Raw genomic sequence first — 19,232 nt, forward strand, 5'->3', positions numbered from 1 at the left:
TGGCCACTGGGTTCAGGGTTCCAATCCAGCTCTGGACCTTTCTGGGTGGAGTTTGCATGTTCTCCCTGAACAAGACACTCAAAGGGTTAATTTGACACTGTTAAAAGGTACGTGTGTGAGTGAACGGTGTGTGTGCCCTGCGATGGACTGGTGACCTGTCCAGGGTGTATTCCTGCCTTAGAACAGGACTAAGCGCAGGTTAACTGTAGATGCATGTATACTTGAACAGAGAGAGAGAGGCCCGCTAACACGCGCAATCTATTTTTGTTATGGCAAACATAACACTGTTTCATTGAACAATACGTGTTTGTGACATAATAAATTCCAATAAATTTGCTTTGATCATCACATATGTGTGGATGACTTGATGCAACTGGACAGGAAAAAAACAAAAATAGTCTCATTAAAATGACCAGAGCTTCTCAACCCCAGAAAAAAATGTGCATTCTAACAGAGTTCGCATAGTGAATTTAAATGAGTAGATTTTTGGCCTGCAAAAACACAGATTTCTACTCTTATCTGTAGTGACAGAGCGGCCCTGTTTATAATCCTGTTGCTCTAGGGCAGCCGTATGTATAATCCAACCAAGCACTTTGCTGAACAGTTATTTACTTTTAAAAGTAAAAAATGCTGCGTCAGTTTGTTTTTATTAAATAAATGAAAACATATCAAATAACAAAATGCATGGGCAACATTGTGAGTGACAAAACTAGTGAACATAAAAACAGTCAAATAAAGTCACTGGTTCTCTTTTGACATAACTAATATTTAGATTAAATCTATCAGGAATGAAGTTATTGTCAGGAAAACACCGAGTGGGACGCCGGCTGAGGTGTGGTGCATCTGTGAGTCACATTCCTTCCTTTCCTGAAGTGATCTGTGCAGCACCAAACTCCTTTTTTATTGGTTAAATATTTTCATTTCTTTTGGTTGAAGTCAATCTATGACCACTGATCTAACTACATTTTATATGTTTGCATGTGTGCAGTGTGGAGTCCGGCGAGGAAATGGGTCTGTGTCAAGCAACCTGTCACCATTTTTGATTTTTCATTTTCAATGATCCTGCTCCCGAGTCTCAAGCGCTCCCACTAGATATCAACACGATGTTATAATACATGCTCCTATGCTGCTTGTTGTATGATTGGATGAGTGTAACACAATTTATTGCCAGACTCGTTGCAGCAACTTTGCAACTGACTGCACATCTCACCAGCCTATTTAACGTCACACAGCAGCCTCCTACTCACATTGCCTCTCAGACCTTCATAACTCCAAGCAACCGATGTCACACTATTTATTAAAATATGAATAATATAAATCACGTTGATTGAAAAATATTGTTTTTTTGAAGGCATTGCTAATTGGTTTTTGCCAGTATTACCAAGGGAAAAACAACCCTGGGAGTGACAGTGAGTGTCTCTGGCAGGGGAACTATTCTCCCACCAACGCACTGCCGCACAATAAAAGCTCAGTCAGCGGCTGCAGCGATTGGCTGTGAGGCTGCTGCTCTCTGCACACAAGCGATGGACTGCCTTCACTGACGGCTCTGACTCCACCAGCTCCTCAGTGTTTGGGATCATGTCGAAATCCACCCTGGAAGGTAAGACACTTTTCCAGCCTTAAACCAACCTCCCAAGTGAATCCTGCTTGAATAATATGATTATTCAGATGCATTTCAAACTGTCCTAAAAACTACTGTCTTGTCTCATGAAATAGCAAAGCACCTCTTTGACAATAGTTCATTTTTGGATTTTATTCTAAATGTATTCACATTCAAATGAATGCCAGTGTAAATAAATACAAGTAGATGATTTTCATTTTCTAAAAACGGACTTTTATGTGTTCCGGTCACGTCATCTCAGATGGCTGCGGCTCTCCTGCCTTTTGCAGTTTAATCTGTTAATGGAGAGTTTTTTTTTTTTGAGGGTGGGCTGCAGCAGGACAGCTGAAGTGTGCGCGTCTGCAGTGACGTCAGGAATTTCTTACAGGTCAACTTGGAATGGTTATTAACAAAATATTGAGTCAAATGAAGCCAGCACAAGTGCGATATCGAAGAGAGAACTCCTGAGGCTCTCTGATGCGCTCGCTTGTTTACGCTGAGCTGGTCACCAGCTGCAGCTCACAGCCAGGGCTTTACTCCACTGTCCACCCCTGTCTCCGAGTATGAGTCATCACACATTTATCATCGATGCTCAGCTTGGGCTGCTGTCGCCAGAGCTGTTGTGCTGAAGGCAAAGTCTTGTGTTGAAGGTGGAACAGATTGTGTGGGGCAGAATAATGGATGGGAAGAGGTAAACACACACAACATTTCTCATTCAAAATGTCTTTACATTTGTGTTACCACCACTATGAAGCCTCAGTCTCTGACTTCAAATTCTGTCATCTGTATTCTTTGTATCATTATGCGCGGCACAACTGAAAATGTTAGCAAAACAACCACAACAAGAGAGTGGTAGGACAGTCGCTGTTTGCCCATCTCCAATGGTTGCTCATCTCATCTTTGGTTCTGAGCTGTGGTGAAATGCAGGTCACTCTCAGATTTGTGAGTCACTGGAGACACTGGCTGTTCAAGGACTCATGCCATGTTTCAAGATCAGAATCCTGTTCTACTCTGACTGACAGATCGCTGCAAAATGAACCAACCACTGTGTTAGCATGAGGCTAAGTTTTATATTTATGGAAGAGTCTGGTGGGACCAGAAACTCAAAAGGCAACACGTCTGATTTTATGACTTAATTAGATGTGAAATACAAGCCTGTCAAGCTTATCTTGCTGGAAGGCCACATAACGTGACCCGGTGGGCTGGGTTTGGACCCCAGGCCTTGACTTTGATGCATGTGAAGCACGGGGATGAAAACAGGAGACATTTCAAACTTGTGCTTTCAACCATTCTTGTTACATAACTACCATTTACTAGTGATCTGCTGGTGAGGCTTCATGAACCAGTGACCTCATTTTCAGACCTCAGTAGGTGGCGCTCCTAGTTAAAAAAATAATGTGAGGTATCAATGAAATGATTATACAAACCCCCCAAAAATTACAACAGTGCCATCTAGTGGGAAAACAGGGACACTGTTCAGACTCAATTTCATACATCATCTTGAAACATTTAAGGAAAATCGTTTTTGTGTTTCATGAGGTGTGGCATCAAAATACAGACACAAACGTAAATGATTTTATTGTTTTGCTTGTGAGATGCGACACTTTCGACGGCTCTTTGAACTGGCTCTCTGACATCAGCGATCAGAAGACTGTCACAACTAGCTGCGGTTTCCCTGACTTCCTTCCTCTTGAGCCGTCCTGTTCAGCCACTTCAAAAAAGGTGCCATCACCTTTAAGTAGAAAGACAGCAGCGGAAAATTACCTTATTTATTGTGAACCTATTACGCGCCGTCAGCAGCGGATTCTGGCTCAGTATTCCTGCTGCTGTGGATTCATGTAATGTAAATAAAGAGCAGTGTATCTTCATGATATTAATACTCACTATGCAGATTTAACATTCTAAATGTCAGTCACCATGTTGCAGCCTCAGACGCATCACATCTATGAGTTTTGGAAGCCATTACAGTGTAGTGAGGAGACACACTAAAATCGTTTTTCAAGGTCTCAGCTCTGCTCTCAGTGGCCCGTGTGACAACCACCCAGTCATCAGAAGGCGAACACGCTCCAGTGATGAACAGTGGCGGCGACACGCTTCCTACTCGCTGACAGTATCATTTATACAATTATGACTAGGACCCAGAGACATTTCCTCTTTAATCGGATCAAGCTGGCCGGGCTCAGACACAACAAGAAGCCTGCTTCTAAAGTTCCTAGCTCTGAATAGGGTCTTTGCCACATAGACAACAGTTTTCTCATGGTTGATTTCCTCCACAATAGTTTTTGTCCTGACTTTTCTTCTGGTGTCCAGTTCACCAGCAGATCCTCCTGGCTGTGGGTCTGGCTGTGTCCTGCTACTGCCTGGTTCTGGCTTGCATCCTACTCTGTCGGCGACGGAGAAGCGCGTCATCCAAGGACAAAGAGGCGGTTTTCCTGCCCTCTCATCCTCTGGAGCAGGTGACCGTGACGCTGACCCCTCCCTCGTGCGCCCACACAGTCAAGCAGCAGTATGAGGAGTTGGACGGTGATGTGCTGGAGTTTCCCTCCTCCAAGAGCAGCTCTTCTCCGTCTGAAGATGACCTGACTGCCCTGCCCTTTGACCCCTGCCCAGCGGGCTCAGCAGAGCTGGTGCAGCGACGCCTCAGTTCCCCTGCTGTTCCCTACTCTCCTAAAAAGCCCTCGCACCACGGTCGAGCATCGCTGCCGTCGCTCACCAAGCTGAACCTGGTGTCCAAGTCTCGGAGGGCCATCGGCCGGCGCAGCACTGTGAGCGGTGACAGTCTTCTGTACACGGAGAGCAGCCGACTGACCTCCAGAGAGCCCACCCAGGCGGGAGAGTCCAGTCCAGCACAGTACGGCTCTGCTTCCACTCAGAGTCCCATGCTTCACTTCTCCCTGGTGTTCTCTGCAAGTGGCACCCTGGTGGTCAACATCCTGGGGCTCTCCGGGGCCGGTCGAAGGCGCAGCCGAGTGTTTGTCCGTGCCAGCCTGCCTCCCATCTGCCCCTCCCCTCAGCAGATCGTCTCCCGACGTCGCAGTTTCAGCCCGGACCTCCAGAGCCAGAGCTTTGTGCTGCAGGTGGGCTCCATGGAGGAGCTGAGACCCTGCACTCTGACCCTGGCTGTCTACAGCAGAGACTTCTCAGGGCTTAGGGAGGTCGCACTCGGAGTGGTGGAGGTCTCCTGCCAGCATTTAGACTGGGAGCTGGACACCACAATCACATGCTCAAGGCTGCTCACCTCCACCAAGACCAAGCTGAAAAAGGTGAAAGGTTACACACACTGAATAGTTCTTCACCAGTGCATGGATTGTCAGGCAATTTGTTCAACCTAAAATAGGATTAGCTTCCTGCCGTTTTTCCACAATGACATCAGCACCACCACCACAAGGGGGTAGTGTAGAGCAAAGTGGCGCCGGCTCTGACTCCTTACCTGAATATGAACACATCATAATTACATTAAATCTCAGAATAAAAGAGGACGGCGGCTGTGAGCAACCTCACGCTGCTGCACTGTTCTGGCAAAGATGTTCATGAAAACCTGGACGCCTCATGAAGAATTAAAAACCTTCCCTGCTTTTTGGTCAAGACCTACTGTATATTAAACAGAAGAAATGTTGATTTACAAATGTAAACAATTAAAAAATTTCAAAACAAAACAAAAACAAAGCAAACAAAAAAGCCAATGTGTGAAATAATATTTTTTCTCTGGCGGCTGTGTATTTTGAGTTAAAAAATGCTGCCTGTGTCGTGCTCATACTCCGAGGCGTCACTTCAGACGTCACGTTGATTCACAAGGTTGACAGTTCACATCCAGTGTCCAACTACCGTGCGTCAGCTTGTGTTATCAAACGAAATAGCAAGGCCATTTTTTAACAACCTATACATCATGTAAAAAGATCCTAATAAAACACATTCTCAATTCCGAGTTACTTAACAACGTTAACAGCCTGAATCCCATCTTCAATGCCTGGTCCTCCTCCTTTACAATTTCCCCAGGAGTCAAGGTCTGGCAGCTGCCATACCCAACTGACGCCACTGCTCATACTACAAGAGCATTCCGTGGTTGCACGCCATTATGCTAGTGATGAAGCGTCATGAAGCAGTGTCTCTATTTTCAGAGCCCACTAGAGGGTGCTGTCTCAAAATGATCTTTGCTTTTTAACTGCTATTTTAACGTAACACCACGGAATTCACCTACTGAGCTCTGACAATTATGACACTGATTCGCGAAGCTTCACCATCCCATCATGACTTTGAAATGAGTCTTCCGACGCCTTTCAACTTCCAGACTGGCAAGTCGACCAACAAGCCTTGAGTTGCATGAGGCACATGGATATGAATGTTTTCTTTTCCACCTGATTACACAGACACATATGAGGGGCTATAAATAACACGTCATCTGCGTTCCTCCTTGAAGGATGTGACATGGAAGGTCTGCCCTCAGCAGCAACAGGGGTGAAACAGATCTCAAATGTAGCCATGTCGGTCCCTCCGTCGAGTAGAGGACAGAGAGGCTCAGCGTCCAAAACAGAGTCAGATACCGGAGTTTACTGGCAAGAAAAGCTTGAACCAGGCTCCAGCTGAATGAGGGATATTCTGCTAAATTCAGAAATCATGACGATATAATCAGTCTTAAGGTTTTAATCTCTACATGAAATGAGAGAAAATCAAGTCAAAACAAGGTGAACGCTGGAGTCGTGAAGCGGCATATTCAGCATGTATGTGAGACAGGAAGAAGCAGTGAAGCAGAACCTTCCTCGAGAAACGATCTTCACTCTTGGCTGCTCTGCCGCAGCGAGTTATCGGGTGACGCGCGGTCAGCCAGTTATCAACAGGCCGTGACTCACGGGGCCTCCAGCAGGCCCCACTAATTTGACAAAGGATCGCACCAATACATCTTTGGGGTGAGAACATCACATTCCTTCACCCTGACTGCTAAACTGACAAATAAATCCAATTAGCTTCAAGATACAAACACGATACTTCACAGCTCACGTTTACTGGCAGGGGCGCGCTGGACAAGAACTAGAGAACTGTTGAAAGTTTACACATCTCTTCGGTGAGCCAGCAGCGCCGTCATTCAGTCGCTGCCAGAACCATCGAAATGTTGGATTAGCATGAGGTCAACACTAAACAGATTGAATTAAGATAAAATTGCTCCCTCTGACGGGTCGTGTCTCCCTCTTTGGCTTCAGAGCGTCAGCTCCCAGGAAACATTGAGTCACAGGAAGAGCTCGGTCAGTGTGCCGCGAGCTTTGGGCCAGCTCTTCGTCCTGCTCCAGTACCAGATGGCGGCCCAGCGGATCAAGGTGATGGTGAGGAAGGCTGAGAATCTGCCCAAGCTCACGCGGATCCCTGGAGCGCCAGGTAATCGCAGACGTCTCAGAACGATCTGATTTAACTGATACACAGGGAACGGCCTGGACGACGGTAGTGTAGTTCTAAACTTCAAATCTTCATCATCGCATTCTACTAGTAATAAGCACAGACCTTTGACCTGAAACGGACATCTATATAGTGAACCCACAGTTCACTTTCTGACGTCTGTCCTTCTCCACGGTGCCAGGACAACTTGACTCTACCACTTGTGTTGATATTTGCATGCTTTACAGAAACCTTCATACAGACACTATTGTACGTTTCTTGTCAGAATCTTCCCGTACTCGGTTGTTTGTGTACTTTGTGGCACCGCCATCCCTTCATTGTACATCTTACATATTTTTTTTTTATATAAACAAAAGCCAAATTTACCTTCAAGGAAAATAGAATGCGTCTTCGTCCAACCCCGGCTGAGAAAGTACTTCAAGGCTGTAACCGAGGGAGTAAACCCTGAGGAATCATGTTCATGAGTCACTTATGTTTTTGTTTTATGTATGGACTAACTGCTATGAGAGGTTTGGGGGTCAACGATGAAGATGGAAGGGTGTGCTTGGTCCTTTCAGATGAGCGTGTCACAAACTGCATGGAACCCATTGGGTTGTGTTGTGCATCTTGCAGAGAGAATATCTTTATTTAGCAATAATACGCACAGGAACAGATAGGATGAAAAGAGCAAGGGTGTCACGGAATCAGGAGAGAAGGAGACTTCCCTGAACTGAGAAGATTGTGCATAGTGAGATGACAGAAGAAAATGAGCGCATTCTTTTTGTTCCACTGCAAGACTCTTTCAAAGACTGACTGCTGAAAGTAGATCAAAATCGACTTTGACTGAGACACAACTTCGGAAGACAAAATCGATCCAAGAAAACTGAGCGATGAGCCCAGCATACAGGAGACATCAGCGACCGGACTCTCAACTTATTGCGTTAGTAACTGATCAGTTGTTATTTCCTCTCGAACTGAAGCATGTGAACCACAGCCTCTGTTGAGCTACAAGATGCTGAGAAATAAAAAACAGCACTGGTGCCATCGGTTGTACAAATCTACATGACATCAGAGCTCAAACTGACACTGAAACTTAAATCATGATTAAAAACTCCATCACTTCTCCTGTACAGATCATTATGTCGTCATCAACTTGCGGCAGGATGGAAAAGTCATCGCTACTAAGGAGACTAAAGGCGCCGGAGGTCCGAACCCAGTCTGGAACGCCCCCTTCCTGTTCGACCTGCCACCCGGTGACATCGCTCAGCTGCCGATGCTGCTGGAGTTCATCGTCATGCAGGTAAGAGGAGCCACCTCCACCTCCATCAAAAACAAGGTTTTGAACGAAAAGTTTTGCAAATTCCTACTGAAAAAACCAACTCCCTGCAAGAGTTGCCCGAGCTAAGCACAGTCAACTATGAGCAGGTGACGCTGAGGGTCTTCAATTTTCGGACACAGCAGATTTTCCATGTCAACTTCTCTGTCCTCAGGGCCGTCTCTACACCAAGAGCAGCATTCTGGGTCGCGTGCTGATCGGCAGCGATGCCGCAGAGGCGGGGCGGGGCCACTGGAAGGAGATGTGCAGTCGCGGCCAAATGGAAACGGCTCGATGGCACAACATCCAGTCAGAAGTGTGAAAAGACTAACAACCCGCCAGAGAAACAAGTGACCTGATCCTGAAAAACATGTGTTTAGTCAAAGTTCTGCTGAAGTTCTGCCGCACTGAGAGGTCCAGCCCGGGTCAGCCACTGTGTAACAGTCACCGCCTCCATTGCCTTTGTGGACGATTTCTATTGATCTGGTCGTTCTGATGTCGTGCTGATAACTTGTGTTGCTGTGATGTGTTGTGCCATGTGTTTGGGAGACATGTTTACACCACCCACTCTACAAGCCAAAAACCCATCATCATGACTCGACCGTAGATGACTTTGGTTCTCATAAACAGTAGACGTGACAGAGCTCACAGGAGGATAAGATTTATAAACCGGAGTCTGTGTCAATCATCCGGTTATGAACTGATGCCAAGAGACTGCAGTGCGATTATCTTCCGTTCATTCCTGTAATGGGTCTGAGGCGGCTGGATCCCAGCTATATACGGTGAAGTGTGGGACACCCTGGACAGGTTCCCAGTCCATCACATGACACCCGTCTCTCACACGCTTCACTCATCGATGTTTTAGTGCCTGGAGGAGTGTCACTGAAGAAAATTCCGCTCAACTCTGGGTTGGATCAAACCAAGCTGAATTAGAACCTGTGAGGTGAGGGAGAGACCTTGTCATGTCATTATACTGTGGCAACAGTCCATTAATCGAGCTGGTATGTATTTTCTTTCTACTTGAACATTCATTTCATGTAAATACCTGGGTGCAATCCTGAATGAAAAACAAAGCTTTCATTTGCTCGAATCGTTCGGCAAAAATATAGTCTATATTTAAAAATTGGTAATAATAAAACTTAATTTAATCTATATATCTATATATTCATGGGATCTATTTTTACATTCTGAGACAGTTTCTGCCCCAGCAACGTCCTCAGTGACTTAAATACCGACTTGACCTGACTGGAAAATTGTTTTATATTTGTGATGCTGTTGTGAACTATTTATATATTTGTCATGCCAATGAGATGTGAAATAAATTTGGGGTGGGGGGGGTAGTTTGTGAATTTGTAACTCGGCTGATGTATGTGGGAATGTGAATTAAACGCATAATGGTACATGAGACTGGTGCTTTTGAAAGTGTCACTAGGTCCGGAGGATGGCTGCCATGTCATGTGAGTTGTGAGTCAGGAAATTCAGCTGACATTTGAATGTTTAAAGTAGTGATATGAAAAACAACACCACTAAAAACATCCCCAACAACACTTGTTGTCAACACGTTTCAAAGGTGCTGCTGGTGTGGAGGTGAGTTGTGACTTTAATGTTTGAGTGATACATCAAAGTCTTCAAGAAAATGACTTGTAGTAGAGAAAGAAACGATCAACGATGGCAATAATCTTGAAAGACGTCTTGGAAAATATTCCTTAGGTGTGATGGCATTCTTCATTATGGCATATATAATGTAAGTTGTGTCTCAGTCGTATTTTTATTTATGCAAACATCCAAGGAAGTCCTCTGACACTGCAACAGTCTTTGTCTGAATTTCACCTTCGTTTCAGCTTCAGCTTCAAGGTCCAGGTAGATGACTGTGTGAGACACTTGACACCTGTCTCTGTGGCGCTCAAGACCTTGGTCTTAGTGACGCAACAGGTGAAAGTGAGGGACTCAATAGAAAGAAGTGACTCATTCTTAATGAACGCGCAGAGGCAGCAGAGACCATCTATGCAGGGCGACCTTGAGTTGCTCATTAATGTTAAGTGAGTCTCATCAGAACCTGGAGGAGTCACAGAACAGATGTGAGGGAGGTTCAATACAGTGGAGCCGAGTGCTATAAAGTGAACATCCAATTCATGCTCAATGGCTCAGTGTCTCACTCGACGTTCACAGTAGGTGACAGTTGTTGTTATTTGCAGGATGTGCAACCCAAGTGTGATGTAATCTGCTTCCTAAGGAAATGTTATGTCACAAGACATCATGGGCGCAGTCGGTATAGTGCGCTAACAGGCTTAACTCACACACTGTGAACACACCCACACACACTGCTGCCTTCATGCTGCATTTGGTGTCGTCATCACGTCAAGTCGTGCATCTCTTCTGTTTCCGCTGAGATTTTACAACTCTTGTTATGCAATGCGTTCCTCATCAGACAGACCTGCCAGACCCCACACTCTGCATTATCTGTGGTACTATACCAACTGTACACTGGATCCAAGAGGGAGTTCAGCCGCCCCCCACCCCGACCTCCTGACCGCTGGCTACATTCCTGTTTAAGGTTCTCTGTGATAGTGTTTAGTTATGGACAGTAGAGATGGTGAAAGTGAACGTGATCTATTTCTGCTTATGTAAATGTGTTTATTACCAAGTGATGGGTTGATGAGGCTGCATGACACAGTGTTGAATGGTCGATGAGGTTTCCTGAAACAGTGTCCTGGTTTTCAGAGGCCACCAGATGTCAAATGTTTGGACTTGAACAACTAGTTCAATGAGGGTCGATTAGTGCAGTGATTCTTAGCCATAGGGCCGGGGCCCATGGTTGGGCCATGAGCGCCTTCTAGAGGGCCACTAAAAATTTTCTTGTTTTACACCTCTGGACCCTAAGGGCCACGAGACGCTCGGTTTTAATACATTAGCCACGTATGGTGGCAGTAGTGGGTCATTGAATTGACTTGACAGCTGCAAATCCGTGATAGTTGCCAACTATGGAGAAGTTCTTGAAAAGAAAAAATGCTAAAGAAAGTGACGTTACCTCCGCAACAGTGAATCAGTTCTGAAATTAGAATTAGAATATTTTATGGCAATACTTTCATTCACACTTTACTTATATCTTCTTTGGAGTTAAATAAAATATATTTTAATTTTATTATATTTAGACATGGTTTTATAGTATTTTTTAAATTCAGAATTGTATTTTTTTCCCAATTTTCTCAACAGTTTGCATCAAGTGTATTTTTTTTTTCCGTTTTTTTCTTTAGTAAATTTGATGAAAATGACTTGCACCTGGTTGTGCTGCTGGCTGGACTTTTCAAAGACAAATAAATACCTTTGCGATGATCACATGGTTTCATGTCATTTCACAAGGTTTTGGTTTGTTTACGTGTAAGTAGATTAGTGATTTATCACAAATGAAATCAAGAGTAATGAATCAGTTCATTACTTGAATGGGCCCCAGGCCCATTTGTTCTGGGAAAGGTGAGCCCCAAGATCAGAAATGTTAAGTAGCCCTGGATTAGTGCGCCCCTCTCTTTTTTGTGGTAGGCCAAGGGTAAACCCATTCTGTGAAATGTAGCTCACTAAATTTGAATAGAATAAAACCCCCAAAACCAAACACCTTTATTTAAAAAAATAATTGTGACATGCCTTACTGAGAGTTCCTCACTAAAATATGATCATGGTTTATTTTATTATTATATAGTAATACCATACAGTATTAGGGTACAGACAGTGGCACGGCTAAGTTACAGTTAAGAAAGTTTTATTGGCTTTAATTTTTAAGAAGTTTCATTTCAAAGTTGGATTGTCTGCCTCGCTATTCACCAAACATTTGATCCACCTCTGTGGTTTGCAACTGAGTGACCCCCTTTCAAATGAGTCAGACTGAGATGTGAAGCAACTGTAAAGTCCCTGTGTGTGTTCTTTTTCTGCAAGATCTTTGAACTTCTGAAATGTATGAATCCTAATGCGTAAATAGATTTCACTTCGCTTATTTTACCTGCAGGAGTAATTTCCTCGATCAAAACGCGCAAAAAAAAAAAACCATCAAGTGTTACAGAAAAGAAAATAAAGTCCTGGCAAAAGACTTTGAAGCCTTTGACAGAGACCGGCTTAACTTTGCTTCACTCCTTTGATCTTCGGTCTTTCAGAGCGGAGGCAAGAGAAATGAGATTTTGCTCGTCTTCCACCACCGCCGCCTCGTCTCAGTGGGCGCTCAGTGTTTGTGACGTTACGAGCGGCGATGAAGCGGACACACAGTTGCTGTGACACCAAAAGATCTCAGCAGTAAATCATGTGAGTAATTATTGTTTTAATATAATGACGTTCGGTGGCAAGGTCAGAAATAGGGTCTCCCCAGTACCACAGACAAACCCTAATATAGCTGAGCTCCTCCACACACCTTATGCACCTGGCAACCTTCTGACACAGCTGTCTCTCCCAGGCTTTGAAGAGGCTAAGGCAAGGATCAGCTGTTTAACTGGATGAGTCTTGGACGTGGAGCAAGCACATGTTCCACTAGGAGAAGTCGTACCAGTCCAACATACACAAGAAGCTCCGTCTCTTGTTATGTTTTGTTGAGGGGAAATTAAACAGAGTGAAAAGTGCTCTCTCACTCTCTCTCTCTTTGGAAAAAAGATCAGGAGCTGATTCCTTTCCGTTCCAGTAAACAGCAGCCACTGACTCACCGTCCCTGAAGGAAACATCCAGTGTCTGTCTGCAATCTGTGGGCTGCTAGTATTGATCGGCACGTGTCTGCTGCTCCGCCGGCCTCTCCTCAGCTGTGAAGTGAGACCTCACCATTAGTTGTGCTCCTAACACGGACGATCAAAGCACAAGGCAAGGTTCGACCGTCGGCGTTGTCCGCGTGATGGTTCTTGCTATATGTTATTGTGGTCTAATGATAAATCAATATCTCACATGTGTAGGCAAGAGCATGAGAAAGACTAATGATCCCGGCACCGACAGACTGCAGGGCGCAGTCATGACTCACTGTGTCGTGTGACTCTGCAGGAGTTGCCTTCACAGACCCACAGTCTGACATTTAATGGCTGTCAGTGCACTCGGGCTCAGATCTGAGGAGACAGCGCCGACTTCACTCCTGTGTTGGACGGACGCTCACAAACTCTGCGCTACAGTAGATTAGCCTGATCATTATCACCTCCACCTGAGACAGAAAAACAACAATTTTCTTCTGCTGTGATGTGTTTTTTTTTCTTATATTTGCCTTGTCAAGTGTGTAACGCAAACTAGGGCTCTCTGTTTGCCTGCTTGTTCTTTTGTAAACAGAAAAACGTATTTCTATAAAGCGTTCATGACTAGCTGGGAACACGCTAACTTAGACTTGTTGTGGGTTTGGAGGTGTTCAGAAGGTTTCAGGGTTCCCCCCGGGATCTTTTTGCAGCGAACGGCGTGTCTCCAGCAGGCGGGGGGTGTCTTCCTAGGCTCGCGGTGAGAAAGCACTGACATTGCGAGTCATCATGATATCATCACTACATGTTGACAAAAACAGGCGAAAACATAAGGTGTCTGGGGAGAAGCCTGGGTTTGTTCTAAGTCACCCGCACTGATACTCAATGTGTGACCAGCGTAAAACCAGCAATTACAACAGCGCAAACTCAACCCAAGCAGCAGCTTGTCCAGTCCCTGGACAGGGACTCGAACTGGCGGCCTCTCTATTACAGCAACCACTAGCCAGGAAGGCGGTGATCCAGACTTTAGACATGGAAACAGTGCCACATGTTCTGTCATGTTTTTCCTACAGATAAGAAAGTGCTGCTTCAAAAAGTGCTTAAAAGTAAATGGTCCCTGCAGAGGAGTGGTAGTTTTTAGTTTTTTGTCAGCAAACTGTGTTTATGTGCTCAACTGTATAGTGTAGTGATATGCAATGGCAGTCCTACACCGAAATTACTTCCGAGGCTGCAAGAAAAATTTTAATAAATAAATACAATGGAAAAAATATATCACTTAATTAAAAAACAACGATTTCATGACATAAAGAAGTAAGCCAAAATCCAAATTAAAATTAAAGATATAAGCGAAGGGGAAAAAATAACAGCTGCGTGATCTCACACTGTCATGACGCTTCACCTGCCTCCTGTGAGTATTTTAGGAGGCCTGTGTCACTACTGCCACCTGTTGTCCAATTGCCGGTTCACACATCTTAATCTTATTAAGTCAAGACCAGAAGTATCCTTTATGTTTGACTGGTCATCAGTTGCTGCTACCCGAAACACTACTGAGCTCCAAGATGATGTTAACAATCATTATAATACTGCAATAAACCAAACACCCTAGTCTTTGTCTCCAGGTGAACTCAGTAACCTCTTTTAATATCCAAATGCAAAATCCGACCTTTATCGATGCCAAACCCAGCACGTACTTCCTCCCAGGTCCTTTGAAGAGGAAGCTCTGCTCATAATTTAGGCTCCTGAGTGGATGTTTGTGCGTGACAACACACACACACACACAGAGCTCTGTGTCGGCCATCACATCTGGAGTCTGCTACAGACCTGGTGAGGGATCTCAGAACTGAGATCAGATCTGCCTCTTCGCCTTTATTAGGGCGTCCTGTGATCATGATTAATGAAGGCTCCGTCACGGTGAGACCAGCTTTCACGCCCTCTTGTGACCGAGCTCATGACGTTAACCCCTCAGGCTCAGGTTCCTCTGGGAGCTTGAACGCAGCATGGTCAGAGGTCCTGGGTCTGTGGCTGACGGATCAAATGTCTGAAAAATGCAAAGAGACAGGCGGGTTGATTGCATGTGAATCAGAGGTGGGACAGAAATAGCTGCGCAAATCTTGCTTTTGATGAGAAGTAAACGTAAGATTCAAGTGAAAGTACATGAACCTCATCCTCTGGAAACATCTCTGTCTGCAGCTGACGGTTCCTGCTGTTCAGTCCGCGGGACTTCCAGGGTCCATGTGCCTGCAGCTGCGAGCAGATGAAGATGTGTTAAAGGCTGCGAGGTCCAAATATTCGAGCTGGACTCAGCGCGCCGCTCTTCTCCATATAAACAAAGAAAAGTTTTGGAAAAACACGTGAGACTGGGCCAGAGTTGGGCCATCGACAGCGTTTTACCCGACCACCTTGTGAGAAGTGGAGCGTAATGAATATTGGAGTGCTGCCTCATGGGGTGTTGCACTCTGGAGGATTTTGGCTTGAATGACAGTCCAACTGAGAGGAAATGAAAAATCAACAAATAAATCTGTTATTTTTCTCTTTTGGAAAAGTGGCGACTGAAATGATTTTTTACTAGCTGGGAGGACGGATTTGAGAGGTTCATGTGACAATCAAAACTGCGGAGGAACACAGAAGTATCTTGGTTCATTAGTTCAAAGACATCCAGCTTGTTCCAGCCAGCAAGGTCAGGAAGAAACTGCAGTCAGTTCCAGTGTGAATGGAGACACACCAGGCGAAAAGCCCTTAGGGTCCTCACGCTGTTTAGATAGTGTTAAGTGGTCGACAAACTCAGTCTTCTGCTTCCTTCAAACTGCAGTAGAAACACAACACACATATACTTGTCTGGCTTGACACACGACTCTTACACTCAGTTACACTCAGTCCCTCTCAAAACCCATTGTGATTATTCTCCCTTCTTCATGAAGGCTTCATGAAACAGTGTCCTACTTTTCTGAGCTCAGTAGGGGGCGCTCTCAGATGTGAGGTTTCATTGAAATGGTCCAAAGATTTTAGAGAGATTTTAGAGAAGTGCTGTCGAGTGGGCTCTGAAAAGAATAATTTCAGTCTAAATCATTTTGTTTCACACCCCCCCCCCAAAAAAAAAACAAAAAACAAAAAAAGCAAACTCAGGAGGTTTTAACTTTTTTCAAGAGAGTTACTGGTCAATGATCTGAGATAGACTCTCTTACATTCTTTGAGAGCTCCATTCCAGTGATGCGTTTCTTGGCGAGTCTTTTGGCCTGGCACCATCAAACGGCTATTTTAGGAGTTTTTCTGTGCATTTTTAAAGTGGAATTTCATTATCACACATGATGATCACTTGATTTCTCTTACCCTCCTTTCTTTCGGTTTGATGGCCCCTCTCAACGGTCACAATACATAACCTGGCTCCTTGAGAAATTGAATTACCCACCCCTGCTCTGCGGTCATAGGAACCGGAAGAACCAAAGAACTCACAGCGTCGTCCCCCGACACGGAGGTGAAATAGTCATAGCTCGATTACCTTTGCACTGCATGGAAACCAGGAGAACATGACGCATTCGAACAGGACGGCTTCATCGATTCTATCTATTGCCTTAGTATGTAACCCACTGAAGGCAGAAGATTAAAGATGAGGTCCATTGCCGGGTATCACAGGAGCAGATGAGGGAGGAGTCACAGCAAGGCAGGAAAAGGGGGTTGGCAGTTGGGGGTCTGGTCATCGGGCCAAGACTGCAAGTCATTGAGCCTCTGTCCACTAGTCATGCAATAAATCTTTACATATTATGTTGGCTATAGCTCCTTCTGTGCTGTGATGAACAAATGTATTCACAGTCTCCAGAGGGATTGTGGCTATTCTGGCTGTAATGAATGTCTGGTTCAACTAGTAACTGTTTAACCTGAGCTAATTCATTCTGTAACTACACTGCTAAGAGGTCTGGGAGGACTTTATCGAATTGGTCTCAGTTCTTAGTAGCTGCTGTGCTGTCCTCAGCTGTCCTGACGCTCAGAAAAAGATTCTGCCGAGAAACATATCTGAAAGATTAAACCAATAATGAAAGTCAGATGACGATTCGAGAACGAAACTGTGGGAAACATGTGACACAGTTCAAAGACTCTTGATTCAATCAAACAGGATCTGCAAACGCCTGAACTGAAGGTCCCTAAATTATTGTTTTTCATTAAAAGATTAAATCTGTTTGATTTCAAACGTGACTTCAGCTGTTTATGTCCACGTTTTACAGCGTCTTGGTGGAATAGCTGTCTCCATCTCATTTGAAAATGAATCATTTTCTAACTTGCCGAAACATGGAGTCCTAAAATTTAGGACAGACTTCTCAGTTGCTTTGTTGTGGAGGTGTCAGGAATCGGACCACACACATTCCTCAACCACAAATGAAGTAAACACACTGGCTGCAGAATGTTCATAAGAGCTGTTAAATCTCTTCTTTCATGCCAAGGCAATTTTGTTTATTCCACATGGCACCGGTTGTAAAAAAAAAATTCTCAAGGAATTTATTTTTTAGTTTTATGAACCCGCATTTATTGCATGAACACAGTCCCACATTTCGTCTAACATGGGGGTCGGCAATAACATTCAATATTATGTAAGTAATAATAATAATAATTATTATATTATATTATATTATATTATATTATATTATATTATATTATATTATATTATATTATATTATATTATATTATATTATATTATATTATATTATATTATATTCCTTTAGTGTGAAATCCAGTTGAGAACCATGATATATTAATAAATCAATCAAAAAAGATGACAACAATTTTTTAAAAAATCTGAAAAAATACTGTTAAATGAATTGAGTCACAAATATTTTTAATATTATAGTGTTTGAATAATCAACCCTCACTACAGTGCACAGCACAATGCTCATTAAAATAAAGTGACTCAGTTGAGTCCAGAATTTGACCTTGCAGTAGAACCCAGAAGTCAGAAGATCTTTTACGTCTCATAAAGTTTGAGGCTTCGTGTTTGACTTATTTGTGCGGCAGATGCTCAAACTGACTGAAATATGGAGAGTTTGTAGGACGTGCCAACATCTTGAACTCATTGTTGTGTTTCCAAAACATTTGTGAACTATTCACGCTTCGTGTTGGGAGCAGTGTTCTGCTGGAGGAGGCCGCTGCTATGAGAGAAGCCTGTCTCCATGTACATGAGCTCAGGCAAAGCTAATGCAGGTCGCTCATGTTAAGCGAACCGTGGCGGCTTGGACTGGCCAGTACTTCACTGTGCAATATCAGGCAAAGCAACACATCACAGTTTTGATTTCCTCTTGCAACATCACATGGTTCTGAAGCTGATTTGACACATGCAGGTTAAGCAGGACCAGTGACGGCAGAAGAATAATGAAACTAACCATGCGCCATTTCTGGGGTTTGACCACATGACACCCGTCCTCTGTCCTCATCTGCTCCTGCTTACTGACTTCCATGCAAAACAGCCACCTCCCTTCCAGTCCAACAGCACTTGTTCTGCAGAATAATGCTATGCTTGTTGTAGAACACATCCATCGCCTCAGGTGATACACAGTATGTGATACCGCACCAAATCAAATGGTTGGAGTCAACATATAGTTTTTTTTGTTCCAGTGTCTGAAGAAACAGTGGCCAGTCCTCAGAAGGTGAGCCTCATGAAGACTGGAAAGGCACTCTCATGCTACCCATTTCCACCAACAATGGGTTATTTTTAACCCAGTATTATTGCCCTACATGGACTCTATCTTTATAATTCACATTGCAATGTGTGTTATAGAAGCTTGTAATGCAGTATCAATTCAAGCTTCTATAACACACACCGGAGACACAAAGAAGAGGCCACGCTGGAACAAAGCCCTTTCCGATGAATCAGAAAACCTCCAAACTGTTTGTCAATCCACATTTTGTCCAGCAACAGACAACTATGGCGGAGAACAGGTACTTTCGAGCTATGTGAGAGAACAAGATCCAAAGGAACAGAAATTTCATCTGCAAATACTCACACCAACGGATGAGAAAAGGATCCCAGACCAGTGCGACATGAGTGGTTGGACAGTGGATTTGGTTGGGATCCTGTCAGGATTTGGTCTTCAGCCTACAGCTCAGACCACTACATGAAAGTTGATCTTTACTTCCAATGGGTCCACATAGTGTTCACTGATCCATACCAACCGCGACTGGCGGCAGTCATAATCATAGAGAATCCAAATTCACCCAGACATTGACTTTGACTTAACTGAGACTCATCCATATAACATCGACAAGGAAAATGAATGATGAGCCAAAC

At 44.2% G+C, this 19,232-nt stretch overlaps 1 protein-coding gene across 1 annotated transcript; it reads left to right on the forward strand.

Moving 5' to 3' along the window:
• Window positions 1-1,491: 1,491 nt before the first annotated feature.
• On the forward strand, window positions 1,492-9,671 carry LOC128759262 (synaptotagmin-5). The gene is made up of 5 exons (XM_053866090.1): window positions 1,492-1,600; window positions 3,911-4,863; window positions 6,796-6,967; window positions 8,098-8,264; window positions 8,455-9,671. The coding sequence occupies exons 1-5, from the start codon at window positions 1,579-1,581 to the stop codon at window positions 8,599-8,601; spliced, it is 1,461 nt and encodes a 486-aa protein (XP_053722065.1). The 5' UTR covers window positions 1,492-1,578; the 3' UTR covers window positions 8,602-9,671.
• Window positions 9,672-19,232: the final 9,561 nt, after the last annotated feature.

Source organism: Synchiropus splendidus, chromosome 5, assembly GCF_027744825.2.
Source record: "Synchiropus splendidus isolate RoL2022-P1 chromosome 5, RoL_Sspl_1.0, whole genome shotgun sequence".
NCBI lineage: Eukaryota > Metazoa > Chordata > Actinopteri > Syngnathiformes > Callionymidae > Synchiropus > Synchiropus splendidus.

Bases quoted from the DNA above. Each gene is read 5' to 3' on its own strand.
- LOC128759262 (XM_053866090.1), top strand. From the start codon at position 1,579: ATGTCGAAATCCACCCTGGAAG. The intron at 4,864-6,795 runs GTGAAAGGTTAC...CTTTGGCTTCAG, and splicing joins CCAAGACCAAGCTGAAAAAG to AGCGTCAGCTCCCAGGAAAC. The intron at 6,968-8,097 runs GTAATCGCAGAC...TCTCCTGTACAG, and splicing joins GCGGATCCCTGGAGCGCCAG to ATCATTATGTCGTCATCAAC.